The sequence below is a fragment of the Calypte anna genome, chromosome 2, assembly GCF_003957555.1.
Source record: "Calypte anna isolate BGI_N300 chromosome 2, bCalAnn1_v1.p, whole genome shotgun sequence".
NCBI classification, from domain to species: domain Eukaryota; kingdom Metazoa; phylum Chordata; class Aves; order Apodiformes; family Trochilidae; genus Calypte; species Calypte anna.
The window spans coordinates 19768842-19786579 of NC_044245.1; the positions used below are offsets into that span (position 1 = coordinate 19768842).

General features: G+C 36.4%; 1 protein-coding gene across 1 annotated transcript in view; it reads right to left on the minus strand.

Moving 5' to 3' along the window:
* The window catches only part of PLXDC2 (plexin domain containing 2), a 229301-nt gene that overhangs the window by 84291 nt on the left and 127272 nt on the right, over window positions 1-17738 (minus strand). Inside the window, exon 4 of the mRNA XM_030445902.1 lies at window positions 15537-15606. Coding sequence (XP_030301762.1) covers window positions 15537-15606 — 70 coding nt within the window. The remainder of the gene's footprint in view (window positions 1-15536; window positions 15607-17738) is intronic.

The following is a 17738-nucleotide window of genomic DNA, read 5'->3' on the forward strand; positions in this document are numbered from 1 at the left end:
GTAAGTACAAGCCTGAGATATCATGCCCTTCAATTCAACAGAGAGAGCAAAAGAGTAGTTTTTGAAAAGCTGCTGACTTTGCTTCTACTTTCAGACATCAAAAAAACACTAAACATCCATGATCATCCAGAAGAGGTAATTGAACAACACAAACCAAATGAAAGATGCAAATAAAATTCCAGCCAATAAAATTATGTCTGGAAATGAAATAGAAATAAAAATCTTTCAACAGAAAACTCAGATTTTTTAGCATAGTTTTACGACATTCAGAAACACAGTAACATGACCACTGTCTCTTTTCATACGTTAACAATTTTAATGCTCTTAAGGATGGATTTATAGAGTTCACTGCCATGAATTCATGGAAAATTATAGAAATTTTTTAAATTAATTCAATTTTTTCATAATCCTTATGAACATACCTTGTTAATGACCAGTCTCTGGTAGCAGAGGACAGGAACTCTGTATTTTGTTCTGAGCTGGAGCATCTTAAGAACTGCATTAGTTTTCCTAAAAGGAGCAATTTTTAACATGGCTTATAGCTGTTTCTGATTATTGGATTTGCAGGACTAAACAGTATCACTCTTAGATTGGCAATTTCATGCAGATCCTTCAAGAAAGCCAGACCTTCCCAGCTGCTCTGAATGGGACAACAGCTACCATGTGTCCTTATTTTCAGTGGCCACACATCTGAAGGAGTAAGGCATAAAACGTCTTTCCCAGGGAATTTTTTTCAACAAGATGGCAAACACAGCAGAAGTTAAGCAACCCAGGAGGAGCTGCAAGTCAATAAAGGTGCTTACATTTTAATTAAGAAGACATCATTCATAAACAAAACCAGGAGAAACCTACCTGGCATCCTGATAACATAACTACAAGGTAAAAACTCCCCACTGTAAATGTATTAGAAAAAAATAGACATCTAAATGTGAAATACTGAATAAAATCCATACCTTTATTAGTTTTCTAATATTTGATAAGTTTAAAGTGCTTTTGGGAGTAGAGCTGACCTTTAATATCTATATTGACTATCAAAATAGTAAAATTAAAAGGAAAACAAGATGCCAGCACTGCTATACTCCAAAGCAACTACATTTCAACCCCAGAAATAATTGAGAATCTTCTTGAGTTTCTAGGCTGTATTGCATTTTTGCCTGAAATATTTCCAAAATTTATGAAAGGAAATCATGTCATATGGCATTCATGAAAATTCTGATCCTTCCCACCTGTCTAGTCCTAGCAGAAAGATATGAGAGAAATAGGTTAGGTTTCTGTCAATAAAACATATACATGAAACTGTCTCCATATTAGAAACTGCCCATCACATGGATTTTAAAATATATTTTTAATAATCAGAGTACTCCACATTTGTTTTTATATCTTTTTCTAATTTTTTTTTAACTGCACAGTAAACCACGTACATAATTTACTACTGAAAATTCACATTTTGCCATTTTTTCCTGGTCTACATAAAATACAATAATTGATAACTATACAGCTATAACATATGTCTCTCTTTTAAAATGTACATTTATGGATAGATATTACTAATGCTCTATTTGTGTTTCAGGTTAAATTTTCTCCATAAATGAGAGCAATGATAGGATAACCCACACATAGCCAGCGGTGAAAACACGTCTCAAAAAGTGAAACTATCCCAACTACTCCTGCTAAATGTTGTCCAGATTCCTTAATAACTACTTAAGTTACTCTTCATGCAAGGCAAAACTATCTGTATCCCTCCTAAACACCTGTCCTGTTCCCTCTCCTCACAATGGAAACAGATGAAAAAAGTATTTATGAAATAGGAATAAGTGCATTTTGCAGTAGGAGGTCCAGGGCTAAATTTTAAAGCACTCTGAATTCTGAGAAGTAAGAAATGATGCAAGCTGCTCCACCAAACCTTTCTGCCATTTGATGACTGACTACATATGAAGTAATGTCAAATTACATTTGGACACTTTCACAGCTGAACACACAACTCTATAATCTCTGTTATCAGAAGCCCATGTTCATACTAGAAGTTGGAATTAACAAATAAAATAATCATAACAGCTACAGCTGCAGAAGCATGAAAAAAGTATTTGTAAAAACTCCAAAACTTTTCTTAAAGAGAAATTTTTATGTATGTAATCAAGCTGCTGGCTGTTTTCACAGACAGCACAAGCATATGTTTTCCCCATAGAAAGAATGTTTTCTCTTTCACATCACTTTATAAAAGAAGCCAATAACTTATTAAGTTAACTAAGAAAAGAACTTGTTTCAAAGAATGCTTGAAGAACTCTTTTTCCTAAAAATGTGGATATAGATTTTTATAACCGAGGTGAATAATGCCATGGCTGCCTTAACCTTGCTCTGACACTTGAACTCATACACAGCTCAGGACTGCTAAGTTGGAGAAAATGAAGCCATAGTCACAGGTAGGAGTGTACAATTTGAATAGGGAAGCAAGTGTACAGTTCACATAACAATTACTCTGGTCATTAAGAAGACTCAAAGTCTCTGGATATAATGGTTTACAGAATACCCCTCAGGGAATCCCAGTACCTGAAGAGGGCCTACAGGAAAGCTGGGGAAGGATTTTTTTTGTAGGGGAATCTAGTGATAAGACAAGGGATAATGGCTTTTAAAAGGAAAAGACTAGATTTTAAAAGGAAGAAATCTTTTAGTGTGAGGGTAGTGACAAACCCAGGGAAGTTGTGGATGTCGAATTCCTGGAAGTGTTCAAGGCCAGTTTATGTGGAGCTTTGAGACATCTGGTCTAGAGGGAGATGTCTCTGCCCACTGCAGGGAGTTGGACTACATGATCCTTAAGGTCCATTCCAACCCAAACCATTCTATGATTCTGTGATATGATTCTGTGAATAAATGTAGGCCATTAAGACCATTAAAGCCATTTTTGCCCTTAAAATATTGGTTGTACCACATTTGTGAGAAAGGTAGAAATTAGGGGATAAGAATCTGAAAGCAAAATATGCACTTCAGAGATTTACTCAAACGAAGGAAAATCTTTGTTTTAGTACATAGGATTGTGAGTGACAGAATTTAAGAATATTAGTGAACACTCAATAGATTTTTTTTCCCTGTATATTTCATTCATCCCCCACATAAGGCAAGGAATGAAAGCAGAAGATAAACTGCAGCAAAAAAAGAATGGACTTATAAATACTGCTTTTTATTGCACTATTAAGCTATTGCTAAATAGCACCTTGTTTTATTTGGCTTTGCTACAACCAACCACCGAGTTATATGAAATCACACATCTGCCATTCAGCTCAGGAAATAACAATTCTGCAGCTAGGTCGCTCCAATTAATAACCTCTTAAAGCAAAAAGCGTTTATTCTTCTGAAGAAACAATTGGATCATATGACACTCACTTCAGCAAGCCAGTTAAGTCCTTTGATTCTTAAAACAGCCACCATTTATATTCTTTTCAGCAGCCTTCAGACTCTCTCTGCTCTAAGATGTGCAGGCACGTACCAGGCTGCCACGTGCCACACTCTGAAGTCAAAAGCCACTATTTTTCCTCAAGCAAATAGCTACAAAAGGATTTTTCAAAGTAAGTGGCCCTAGGCATCAAGGGTCATGATGTAGTTTTAGGTCTGGCTTTCTTTTTTCAGGTTGGTTGAAAGCAAAGTTATAGGCTATACTTCAGCTTGAACAGATTTTGTAGTACAGTAATGGGTGAAGTTAAAACACTTCTACCAGGAATTGCAGGGCAGACCCTGCCTGCTAAGTTATACCAGCATTGTTCCTGGCAACACAAGGCAGCTTTGAGCCCACTAACTCTTAAGGAGAAGCAGCACTTGCAGTGATGGTCCTAACACTTTGCCTATTCATCCTCTACCTTTTCAAAGCTATGTTCAGGACTGGTCACTGAGGCAGAGTAAGAACCTCAGGTTAGTGATTCTGCCCACATTACCTTTTCTTGGAGACACACTAGTAAGACATGACAAGCAGCTGCTTTGCCAGAATGAACTAGGAGCCTGTTTGAATGTGACTATCAAAATGACACAGATAACATGAAATTATTACTCTATTACGAAATAGTGGTAAGTAATTCTAAAATAAAAGTCCGGTGTAGAATAGCCACTGAAAACAAATATTTTTTATTATTTGACAGAAACTCTCAATGAAGACAACAAAAACCTATTTTCTATTTGTTCCATTTTTCCTGACACCTAATTAAATCCATGGTTTGTCACAAAATTATCAGCTCAAAACATACAAAGGAAAAAAAAAAAAGTCCTGATGAATTCCTTCCTAATATTTTTATTTTGAAAAGCAAACTCTTTAGTTCTGAATGTTTTTTTTCGCTGCTCACACCTGGAACCACCTCCTCAAGAAGAGGCATATGCATGAAAAAGCTTGAAGGTTGTTGATGTCACAGCCAAATGACAACACTGACAGAAGAAAAGGGAAAAGATGTGCACAGAGATGAGGCCAAAATTGTGGGAAGCAAGCGAAGAAAGTTAGGTCCCAAAACTGAAAAGGATCCATGGGAACCTGTTTATTTCAATGGGCTTGGTTTCAGAAACAGACTGATATCAATCTGAACAATTTGCAAGGATAATGAATTTAGCAAGGACTGGCTTGAGACAAGGTTGTTGCCAAGGAAGGAATGATGCTATAATGAAGAAGCTGGCAACGGAAAAGTGATTTTTCACAATGTGACTCAGACAACAGTTTCATGCACTCTGTTCTTCAACTGTTGAGCATGCAAACCATGTAGCAGCATTTGCTTTTCTTAAAACTCCCCAAGAGTCAGAGGGGGACAGTCATCACATCCACAATGAAGCACAGTCAAGATATTAAGAAAATCTGTATTGCCTATACTGTTAGAGATGTTAACAAAATTGCAGGTGCAGACTTTCCTCTGACTTTGACAGATTCCAAGTAAGGAAATTTATCTGAAGTAATAAACATAAGAAGGCTTACATGGCTTGATTCATGTACTTCTCATGCTTTCTTAGCAGCCTTTCTTCAGACACACAGATAGGAAATGGAAATTATGGATGATCATTAGCTTTGGATACAACAAAGCAGACACTTAATAGTAAGAAGAAAGAGGAATTATATTTCTTTTTTAGTAATGTTGCTGCTAATGTGTAAAACTAAGTGACTAAATAGCCTCTACTGAAGCTGTGCTATCAGTAGGATGGTTCCAGTGTTTGTTGCTTTTGTCTTCTTTTGGCAGGATATTTCCTGCTTCCTCATCAGTGAAGACCAGCATTGGGTCCCTGTGAGGAGATACGGAACCATTTTAGGATGCAATTTACTTTGTTAATTATATTTCTCCAGCAATAATTTCAGTGTTCATTTTTAAATCCTTCATTGATTTTAATTAAGTCTGAATAAGCTCCCAAACTTTTCTTTCAGATAACAACAAGCTGCTTACTGCACTACAACCAAAAACTCCTCAGTCACTAATGCAGCTAGAAACCAAACCTACTGTCACTTTTCTTTGAATGCATTGCCAGTGACCCAATGAATTAGTAAGCTTGAAGTGAAATAAAAGGGGAAGAAATTAGCTTCTCTTTCAAGCTCTATGCTTTGAAATACTTCATTTTTTAAAACATTTGTAACCAACTGTCAGCATGTTTTTCATTTTGACTTTATGACACAGACATATAAAATTACTTCTTTAAAAATCTTCGGAGATTTATGGACTGACCACATTTCATTAAGCCCAGAACTTCCACACTAATACATAACCTTTATGAAATTCTGCCTTATAGTGACAAAAGGTCTATTTCTCACTCTTAATCAGGAATTTGCTCTTTTAAAGAGAAATTAAATATATTATACAGTGTCCCCATCATCTTCCAGTTGCCTCGTTTTGGTTTGGGAATGATTTTTTGTTTTTTTTCTCAGCAGATAACTTTTCAACTGGTGTTTGCAGAGCAGTTATTCAGCCTTTTACATTGAGAACAGGAGTGAAAATTGTGTTACAAGGTAGGTAAGACAAAATAAAGCCACATAAAATTTTATAAGACTGGACATACATAGTAGCTTTTACAAACCAGCTGCTAAATGAGCATAAATTGATTGAAGATTATTTTTTAACTTCTTGGCATGGAGCAAACCAAATCATTATATTTTGTAGGGGATACAGAAAATAAAGATTTGTCATGCCTTACAAACCTTTACTATGGTGTAAAAACATAACGTTATTGAAACTTTGCAATGCTGCTATAAAGGCTGAACATAAGTTATGCCTACTATGAAACTCTACAATAACATGGTCAAAGCCAGGTTGGATGGAGCTGTGAGCAACATGGTGTAGTGAGAGGTTGGGACTAGAGGATCATTCAGGTCCCTTCCAACTCAAACCATTCTATGATTCTGTGAATAAAAAATGATGCATCAGTTTTGGACATATCTATATTTCCCAATGTGAAGTAGCTGCTGGGTATCCTGAGGGCTCTTTGCCTTCATATTAATTATTATTATTTATTATTAAGTGCCTTATCTGTAAAAAATATTTCAGAGCTTGTTTGGCACTACACGTGTATAAATGCCTTGGTTAGTTATCCATTATTCATTGAAACAGAACCTTATAGACAAATATAAATGTAGTCATTTTAAGTCTTGTTATACCTTCAGTACCACTATAGCCCATAAGCCACAGAATCAAAGCTAGTAAATGCCTTCCTACAGGAAGGTTAGAGTGATGTCAAGGCATATAGATTTTTTTTTCTTCCTAAAGCTTATCATTCTCTTTGCCCTAAATGTTTCTGATCTAATTTGTAAAGATAAAGCACAAGGGCAGCAGCGGAAAGAGCTGTTACAGTTCACTGATAGAAAGCAAGAAAAAACAGTTTCTGGAGAAAGCTGATAGAAGGACTACCCACTTACAGAAGTGGGAGAGGTTGTTCCAGAAGGGACACTTGACACAGGAATGACAGACAAAGGAAGCTTTACAGGGAGAAAATTTTTTAAAGGCTGAATGGCAATCTGAGACACAAAAAACAGATATCAGAAACAGAGGAGGTAAATAGAAGGCAATTGTGTGAGCTGATATTTGCCAGTTACCAGACAGACCTCTACAGAACTTTCAGAGCAAGCTGTCCACTGGTGATGACAGGAGCAAACCCCTGCAACAGACACCAGGTAGTCTGAGTCACCGCTTTTGGCTAGAAATATTGTTTCTCTCTGCTTAGTATCACCTTTGCCATTTAACAGATGCTGCCCACAGGGTAAATTTTGTTATCAAAGAACTCTTCATTAAGTGGTGCACACATCTGCTGCTGGCTCCTGTGATGTCCAAAGTGTCAGAAACAACCAGAAAAGCCAGATTTCTGCAGGCTCTACTCAGTACACTGATACTCCAGCCAGTCAGGCAAACTTCAGCCCACCTACCCACTGGTTTTGAAAGCTTAAGAAAATATCTTTGAGATACAGGGAAAATGCATGTAAGCATAATCATCCTTTGAAGACTGGAAAGCGCCAGGTAATTTTCCAGTGCTATACCTTCCCTGAAAGTATTGCAAAATGTGATGCAAATTATATTAACAATCTGTACTTTGGTACATATTTTTCATATTATCCTCCCTATTGTACTGAAAAAAGTACAATCAAACATTAACAATTAAATAATTAATATTACAGTCCCACAGAATACTCAATGTCCAAAAGGAAACTCAAAATGTGTTATCTCTGTATAGAATTTAGTTTTAAGCAGCTAACCAGCTAGCTACCTAACCCAAGATTTTTTGTCTCCATTACTCTACCACAAGGTATATTGAATACTTATAAACAGTTTGATATCAGAATAATTGTGATTCATTCTTGTGAAAACAGAAGTTTATTTGGAATCAGTTGTCCTGACTGATTATTGTTTAGAAAGCAAGCTCAGGTTTCTCACAGCTGCTCATCAGCACTGATTCAAATGACATCAGTTTTCCATGGAAAATTTATTGCCTTCAATGCCTGTGAGTTTGTCTTGGGTCAACAGTGAGTAAAACAATTGCAATTTTGACAAAGAGCTGTGTGTATCTTACATGCAAAAAGATCTCTCTCCTTAATAAGTACAAATATTTTTTAGCATATTATCTGACTTTAGGATGTATGGAGTTCTTGATTTCAATTTTAGAACATTACCAACTTTATTTGATCACAGTGAGTTATAATATTTGGGTGCCTTTTTATTTCTCTTTGGTACTCCTCCCATTATTAGCAGTGGTAGAAATGCTCAGGCAGCATAATCAAATAATAATAATCAAATAATAATAATAATAATAATAATAATAATAATAATAATAATAATAATAAATATTATTTATTATTATTATTTCAATTACTCCTCTGTCTGATGCTCAGGAATGTTCCTCTACTGAAGGATGATTTATCAAATATTATCTTACCAGATTTTAATACAGTATTTACAAATTCAACTGCTTGTTCCAGCTTCAGCAGGTCTATAGGTGACTGAATCCCCAGTCTCAGATAAATGCCAGAAAGTCACTAAGGGATAACTGGGAGTCATTGACTGAAAAGCCTCAGGATGGAAAAGCTCACTGCTCTGATGAAATGTGCCAGTGCTTTGGGTCCATCACTTGCCACAGAAGTGTCTGACAGGCTAATTTCCAGATCTCTGAGCAGTAAGCTACAGCAATGAGATAACACATGCCTTGCTTTTTCAAGTCCCATGCCTATTCTGCTTCAAAACCTACTGCACATTTTTATTGGCACCTACTGCTGTTCTCCCCACACACTCCCATCAGCCCTAATATCCTCAGTTATATTTGGCCAATATTTGCTGTCTTTGGCATTCCAGGTTGTTTCAAACATCCAAGGTATTTTCAGTGCTATGAACTGATTGCCTAAAAGATGCTGTTTTAGCTATCTTTTGGCTGGTTTAGCACTTGCAAGCTTTCTAAAAGCTGTTCCTTTTTGTAATGCTCAGAAAAGATGCCTACCTTGCAGAACACTTTAGTTTCAGGGATTTTTTTCCTGCTACATCATCTTTTCTTCATTTGTATTTTTGCATTTGCTATGGCATGATGTAGGTGGATGTTTCTGGAGCCTTTGTCACGTTAGCTGGTAAAATGCCTCAACACTCACCCAGCTTTATAAATCTAAAAGTGTAAACAGCTATATATGAACTGATCAGCCCAGGCTCTCTTTGCAGCAATATATATCTATATATCTATATAGCCATTGATATATAGCAAGAATTAGACACAGAATTTATCCAACCTACTTTAAATGTGTGCTGTCAGCATTCATAGACTGCTGACTATATTGATTACATCTCTAGCGGCTGTATACGAATTTAGGGTAACAAACATGAATATAAATGTTGGCACAGCTAGATGAATTGTACCCTTTATATACAACCTATTTGTTTTACTTGTAAGTTTGTCTGCAGGCTATGCCCATGCCTATTGCTCAAAGCAGACTTATTTCAACCTCTGCTCACTTTCATTGCACAATGTCCCTTCCAGCACTACCAGTGATCAGCCCACTGTGAATCAGTTAAGCTTTCACAAAATAATAACCATGTCACTCAGCTCCCTTTTGCCTTCCTTTACCAAATACTAATTGCTTGTTTCTCTGTTAATTTTTCATTTCTTGTTTTGATATCATGCTTTTCATAAATTATAAAGCTATGTCCTTCAAACCGAATTTTCCATGGTATGTTCAGGTAGTTACTGACACGTGCAAAGGCTGCTGGAGTATGTAGTGGCATTCACCTATTAGGGGCAATCAGATATTGCTCCTACATTGTACAATTTACGATCTATCTCTCTAAAAGTTTGTGGTTTTCCTAGCGCAAGTTACCTACTACTAAGCATGCTGATTTTCATGCTTTTTCCACATGAAATACCTGCCACAATTGTTTTATTCTGATGTAATTTCTACAGAATTCTTGCTTCCGTTTCACATACCTGCAGAAACAAATTCATTTCCAGCATAATAACCTGAATGACAGAGCACAGAGAGCACCAAACAGGGGAAATATCAAAGTTTCTTCTTTTCATTTACACTTGGTTTTCTCTCTTGTGCCACTCATCTGCACTCCTCAACACCAATACAACACCTTCCCCAATGGGAGCTACTACCAAAATAGCCAATCTATTAAATGGCTATTAGTTACACTAATAGTAGTGACCTCCAGCTTGATTTCTCTCTCCAACCATTTCTCCTGCAGTTTTTATCTCTAGCTTTTCTGGAGTAATAACATCTCCCTGCCACAACCCAGAATTCCCTGTCAATTGAAAACACATCCAGCTACCTTTTTGCTGTATTTTTTTCAGCTTGCTTACCTCACAAGGCTCCTGGCTCCTTAAGACCCCACTGTAACTCCAACAGGGAATCCCTTCCTCTCACTCATCCTGTCCCCTTATTGTCAGTGATCTCTTTTCCTATTACAGTCCATCTAGTTGGGACTATACTAGATTCCATCTAGTTGGAACCTAACATGTTCATGCCTCAGAGCAAACTAAGCTTCAACATTCTAATGCCCTTTCTCTCCTAGAATCAGACTTTATTTTCTCCCTCTGAACTTGGAAGTCAGTAGTTACTTGAGAGAAAAATTAACCTCCTACTTCACAGACTTAATTTCCGTTTTCAGTCTGCTGAAAGTAATTATTCTAAATTTTGGGGGCTGATGTTCAAGGACTAACAGTTTCTTCCAATTATGATTAATTGAAATTAATTTGTTAGTGAAACATTCAAGCATACAGTCAAAATCTTTATACTAATACTTGCACAGACTTCTGTATTGCAAAGCAGTTACTGGCTTTGGAAATAAAGCATGATGTTCAAAGTGAACAGCCTAAATGTTGGAAAATTCTAGTCATGACAGAATTTCTGAATCAGTCTAGAAATATTCACTAAGTGTAGAAAAAAAATAACAGAAACAGTCTTTGATAAATATAAAACCCACAACATAACCCAAGCTGACAGATACTTATAAGAAAATTGTAACATTTATAGGTGGTACTTGCATAGTTTGTTTTTTTTTTAATAACAGTTCCTGTCAGACTGGCTAAATCAGAGGTCTCATTGTCTGGTAAGATCATCTAATTTGTTGTTATTGACACCACAGACTTACAGGTGCCTCTAATAAGAATTAGCCTCAAATTAACCTCAAATTCTATATTTCTATTTCAAGAAGGCTTTGCTTTACTGTCATATGTACAAATACCCTGGTTGTATTCCACACACCTATGTATTTGCTGCATTTCCCATTAGTGCACGCTTCCTGTCACTGACAAAACCACGAGAGGACAGAGGAAACAAATATTACACTCCTGGTTTCCACAACATAGCTCCCTTACTGCAATTTCCTTCATGAAGTCTGTTGACATCTCTTCAGACCTCTGTGCCACCGTAAGTTACCTGTGCCTGCAGGGACAGAGTTTCTCATTCTTTTGTCACTGCATCCAAAGCTGGGCTGGACCAAGAGCCAGGGCAGCATTAATTGTTTTTAAAAACTTAACTCCCAGACTTCCCCCTAGAATCCTGTAATGTAGGTGTGGCTGCAACGTGGGCTGAGCAGGAGGTTTTCAGCTTCTGAATTTAATCCTGTTTACCCAGAATACTTCCCAGAGCCACATTTGCACAAATCCTCAAAATTTTCTGTCAGCTCTATTCATAACCTGCTATCCAGATACAACCTTTGGCCATTACAAGGCTTGGGTCTTGCTATTACTCTTGCTCCCTATCTGCTAGATTCCAAATAAATGTTAGTAATAGATTATATATTTGAGCTGCCCAAGATACCCACCTCAAAAGCAATTATGTTCTCATACAGAGGAAGATCTTAGCTACACTTAGACAGCATTGTTACCTCTGAAAATTCTACCAGTGTACTCAACACTAACTAAAGCAACTGTCATTACAGCCACACAATATGAGAAAGAATATGGATCCTAATACCTAAATGTTCTTAAGGACTTTGGGCAAAAATTAGGAAAAAAATGAAATCATGGTTAACATAAACATGATTGACAAAATAATACATTATTTTTCTGTCAACTATATAAAAAAAACACCTCAATCTTGACTGCCAAGAGGTGAATTCAAGAAGGCTGCACATAATCAAAGGTGTACCAGCAATAATATTGCTGAACTCATCCTAGCTCAAAAGGCAACAGCACAAAATCCTACAGGAAAAAAAGGGTAAGCTTGCATCAGTTCTAGATCTTCCTCTGAATTCACCTTGAAATATTTATATATTAATCTATCTAGAAAAATATGACTGCTATTGAAACAGAGAAAAGTTACCTTCAAAATGTCTTCAAGAAAAACACATGTGAAGTGCAAAAAAGAAAAAGACTTGAAGATAGCTTGAAAGATTCTCTAATAAAGTACCCAAAGTGTATCCATTCCACACTGTTCAATAAGATCTGGCACACCTAAAGTATTCACTTATAAACAACTGCTTAACTATTTCCTTGACAACATAATTCTAGCAACAAATTCCACAACCCAAATACTGTTTTCCTGGTATGTGATAATACAGAATTATTTTTTATTTGCCATTTCCTTTGGTGCTTCCAATATCTACAGTTAAATGGGAAAATCAAACATGTTTCATGTTCCTAAGCAGTTTGGTTCTATTACATGTTCTTGATTTACAGTCTATGTTATTCAGTTATTCCATGGAAAGGATTCTGAAGATGCTTTACAACTCCTCATTAACTCTGATCAAAACATCAGGAGAAATTCCAAGAGGAAAAATTAAAACCTTTATTAAACCCAGGCAACAAATATAAAGGTTTAATGAAAATCCACCATATACAGGGTTAGCGACCACCCCCTTCTGTAATACTGCTACAGGCATAGCCATACCATAGAGAAACGTAACATCAATGAGAGATGCCATACAAAGAAGAATAATTCCCAAATAATTTACAGGATCTGATACAAACCTGCCTTAGAAAACAGGCTGAGAGAGTAAGATATGAGGGCGAGAGAGCTTCAAGGAGTCCTGTGAGAAGGGCTGTGTTAGTGTCTGCAGAGCTGCGGCACGGTGTTAGCTTTCCCACCTCCACATCTCTGTTAGGGCTATCACTAACTGCCCACAGACAGACTTCATGAGCTTTGCTCCTTGACATTTTGGAAATGACTCACTAACTCAGGAGTGATTTATTATAGAACTAATTGCACTTGTGGCCTGTGGAGCACAAAGTGTAGAAAGCTTCACTAAAACCAAAACTCGGCTGCTTCTTGTATATCTAATATTAGTAAAGCTTTGAGAGCACTCCAGAGGTTGCTCTAAAAATGTTTTCTATAAGAATGTGGGCAGATAGATGTCTGTGTCCCAAAGAACCACAGATTACTAATTACGTTCATAATTCTATAACCTGTCTTACATCCTAGCTATGAACTTGCCAAAGACAAGCTAAGGATAACAGTTAATTACTCCATCAAACTAAATATTTTCACTCCCTGTTCATTCTTTCCTTAGTTAAACACAATCATTTCATCAAAACCATTCAGAAAATGAAATAAATATTAGTTATAAACAAACAAAAAAAGTAAGTTTCATAACAGCAATTTGAAAGTCATCTGAAGTAACTTGGAAACCCTACTATGTCACAATGCACCCTTCATGAAGAATGGTAGAAACCATTTGGGTAAATGTTTTTACTGTGACAGGGATTTAACGTGTCATTGTCCTCAACATTTTTTTTTTAACAAGGTTTTTATTTAATTTATGATTTGGAGGTAAAAACAGTATTTAGTGTTATCTTTACCATAATTAATCATATCCTTTTCTCCAGGAAGTGGACATCTGTCATGTGGGACTCCTGTAGATATTAACTCTGTCATTCTTTTGATCTCAGAAGAACCTCTGGAGATGCTCCAGATCTCTAATAATAGTAATGGCATTGTAAAATCTTTGTTACTAAGAAGTAGTAGAGCATACATTATCTTTTGTTGCTAGGCTGTAAGCCACACCACACACTGACTTATGGTAACAAAATTTGCAAATACAGCCAAAGCAAAACATTTATCTTAGAGTTCGGATAGAAATAGCTCTTTTTTTTCCTGCCAATGTGTTTAGGCATCTTAAGGTTGTAGAAAAGGTTGCATCCTGTCCTGGATTGACAGGACAACTTACAGTAACTTGGCTTTACCAAGATAATATTTTAAAATAATTCTTGACTAGATATTACCTTTTCATGCTTAAAATTAAAATCATGGAAACAGTACATAAAAGACAAGGAAGTATCTCTGTGCTCATGTCAGTGGCCTTTGATGCTAAAGTCTTATTTAACTTGACAATAATCCATAGATCTATTCACAGAAATACAATTTATCCAGTAGCAGTGGAGCAAAAACCAAAGAAGAATTATCATTTGTTGCTAATCAAGGAAACTCTGGTACTGAAGTCACCCCATTATTCCGCATCCTTCTTTTTCATTCTGACTTCAACTGTTTAATATCATCCTTTATTAATCTCTGACCATCTTTTGTATTCTTCTGATTTGGTAGAAAAATGAAGACCCAGACACAGCATGATGGAAATTTCTGTTCCAGTTCCTTCTCTTGTGGAGACTAACTGCAACTCTTCCCTAATCTTTCAGTCATACACTCCCCATGCAGAGCACCAGAGGGACATAGGCATACCCTGACCCTGGCCAGCCTACCCCAAGGCTGAAAGATAAACCACTACCAGGAAAGGGTGGAACTGGTCCTGGTGATACTGTCCCCCGTTTCTATCTGCTTGGCCTGACACACCTCCAGGCAGAGCACCACCAGCCAGAGTCCATGAACTTGCTAGACACATTCAAGGACCAGACTATACTGTGAGTGTGCTCTCTGTGATGCTACCCTCTGCCTCACTATTTTCATTTTTTTACCATTACTCCTCCTTCTTCTTTTTCTTATTTGTCTTCCACATACTTTCATTTTCCTCTGGTCTGCTCTTGCTCTTTCAAGGAGGTGTTGTGGGAGGAGGAGCAAAGCGGTCAATGGCTGTTCCTAGTGAAGGAGATTGGTGCAAGCAGGAACCAGCAGCAGTGGGAGGGAGAACCATAACCATGAACCATCAGTGGTGCTCAGAACTACCAGACCAGGATCTCAAGCTGTGCCATACTGCCCATTTTACTCCACTGAAGAACACCATGAAACTGTAGCAGACACCTTACCATAGCCAAGGCAGCACACTGCAAGGGGTTTGCCTCACATGTAACAAGTTACATACTTCTAGTAGCTTTTATCTTTGGATAGTGAATTGTCTGCCCTCAAACAGGCAAACATAACTTTCCCTTCTTGTTGTGACTCAAGCACTATCTCCCAAAATACAACCATTCCAAGCACATTTCTGGAGGAAATCCCTAAACAGAAAATGAGTAATGCTATAAAGTCTTACGCAAAGAGGGTTTTAGAACAGCTCAACTTGAGCAGATGGAGGTTTTCCACAACATGGATATTATATAATTTTCTTTTTGCAAAAAGTAAAATTTCCTAAATAAATAAGTTTATGTCTTGATATATGTGGGGGATGTATTTTTAAGAAGTGCAAGAAATTCTTCCCATATTACTCAAAGTAAATGGTTAGAAAGCCACTTACCCCCAGTTGCCACGGTAATTTCACGTAGAAAATGGCCATAGAATGGAAAATCGAAGGACAGATTCACTCTCTGAAAGTAACAACACAAGAAAATATAATTGCTACTGTACAGAAAGGTAAAAGAAAACAAAATGAATGGTTTTTCTCTTCAAACATTTGTTTCATTGCTTCTTATTTTTCATTGGAACCTTGCTATTAGTTTGGAATTGCCAATAATTGACTGGAGACAATTCTGTGTAGCACTTAAACACTTGGAAGCCCAGGATTCTTACAAGTGAAGACTTTCAAAACTAAATCAGCAGATATTGCAACTCCCTCACAAGAACAAAAATAATATATATTCATAACTGGTTCTCAAAAAGTGCAGCCTCTGTTATCCAAAAGGTGACTACCCTCTTTCAGGTGAATTCACAGCAGAGAATTTTATTTTGGAGAATAGACTCTTCCCCTCATCTATGCTCACCATAAAATGCCATTCAGATTCAAACTCATTTTCTCTCTCTGCCTATGGCTCTCTCCTTTTTCATCTATTCCACTTATTTCCCTAAGCTCACTGATTATTTTGGCCACCCATAATTACAACCTGGTGTGCTACCTAGCTAAACTTTGAACAATTCAGTAGTCGTGACAGAAAGGAATGCTGGAATTCCAGTAATGTCTTTTCACTGATTACATGCAAAATCCCATAAAAACCACATCACTTCCATAATGGCTTGATGCCCAAATAGGAACCAAGTTCCTTAACCTTTTATAACTCCACTTAAGAAAGGGATGTCTCCCTTTAAGAAAACATATCCCCTACCATTATTAGTAACCGGGTTTATTATTTTCAGATTATATCTGAGTATTTCTTTTCTCAGGAAGAATTATATTGACATCCACCAGAAATGCTTAAAGAACTATTTAGCATGAAATTAACAGCTGAAGATTTACAATAACTTTAAATTAGATTTGCTTTCCACTTAAATGGAAGACAGAATTTTGACAGGATTTATTAGTACTTTTTTTTGCTTGTTTTTAATTAGAATTCAAAAACCGCTTCCATTGTGTTAATTGGACTGAGTAGGTTCTAATGACCTTTTCTATATATACAGAAATATGGATATACAACTGAACACTTCCAATCAAAAGGGCATATGCAAATGACAGCTCATGAATTAACTTTAACAAATGCTTTTTTTCCTATAATCTTTCTTTTTCACTGCTGAGGTGTATGCTATGTTTATGCATTCACTTCATTTAAGTCATGTCTCTGCTCTACCAAACATAGTTCCGATAGTACATAATAAAAACATCAATTTTCTGACCAAACATTCCCTCCTTCATGTACACACTATTGTCCATTTTACCTGTTAGCATTAGCTTTCTGAATAACAGAATAACGAATAAACTGCTTCAAAAGAAAACTATGTCCCCTAAACACTTGTCTAAATTGCTATAATATAAACATCAGTTTAAAGATTTTTGCAAGAAAGACTTGATCTTAATGCCCATTCGAGCCAAATACATATCTCACACTGAGTTCAATCAAGTGATGCCTTAAATTTTGACAATATAAAAATGCTTAATACAGATTATTGTTTAGTTCAATACTGGAATAAATAGTCAATAAGATTTAAGGAATACTTTTAAGTGTAATATTATAACAGCCACTACAAAGAAATAGGTTTTTACTTCTGTTGTTAGAATGCATACCTCATTTTTCAGAAAGAATATCAGAATTTTTAACCCAGGAGAAGAAAGATGTTTTCTCTATACATAAATGGTAAAATGGACCTGACAGAACAGGGAACTGAGTTTCTAGGTATGAGGTGATTCTGTAGCTGGTTTAGTATTTGAGCAATCAACTAGTAGATATCTAATCCAAACACACCAAGCACCCAAGCCACATCTAAAATTTTATACAGTGAAGAAGACAGTAGCAATATATTGAATAAATAAATAAACATATAAATAATTCACCACTAGCAATATCAATCCTGTAGTGCTAAAGTTCTAGTTGTACCATTAATATTTGTGCGCTGCTTTTTCTAAACAATAACTACACTGTTTAAAAAGCCAAACCATCTCATTTGTCCTCTCTTCTTTACTTTTCCTGTAGAAGCAGAACCAGCTGGCAGGTTCTAGGAACTCTTAGGATTACATACTTCCAAATGAAGGAAGACACACAAATTCAGTGTAAAATTTTTAGCATTCAAGGAA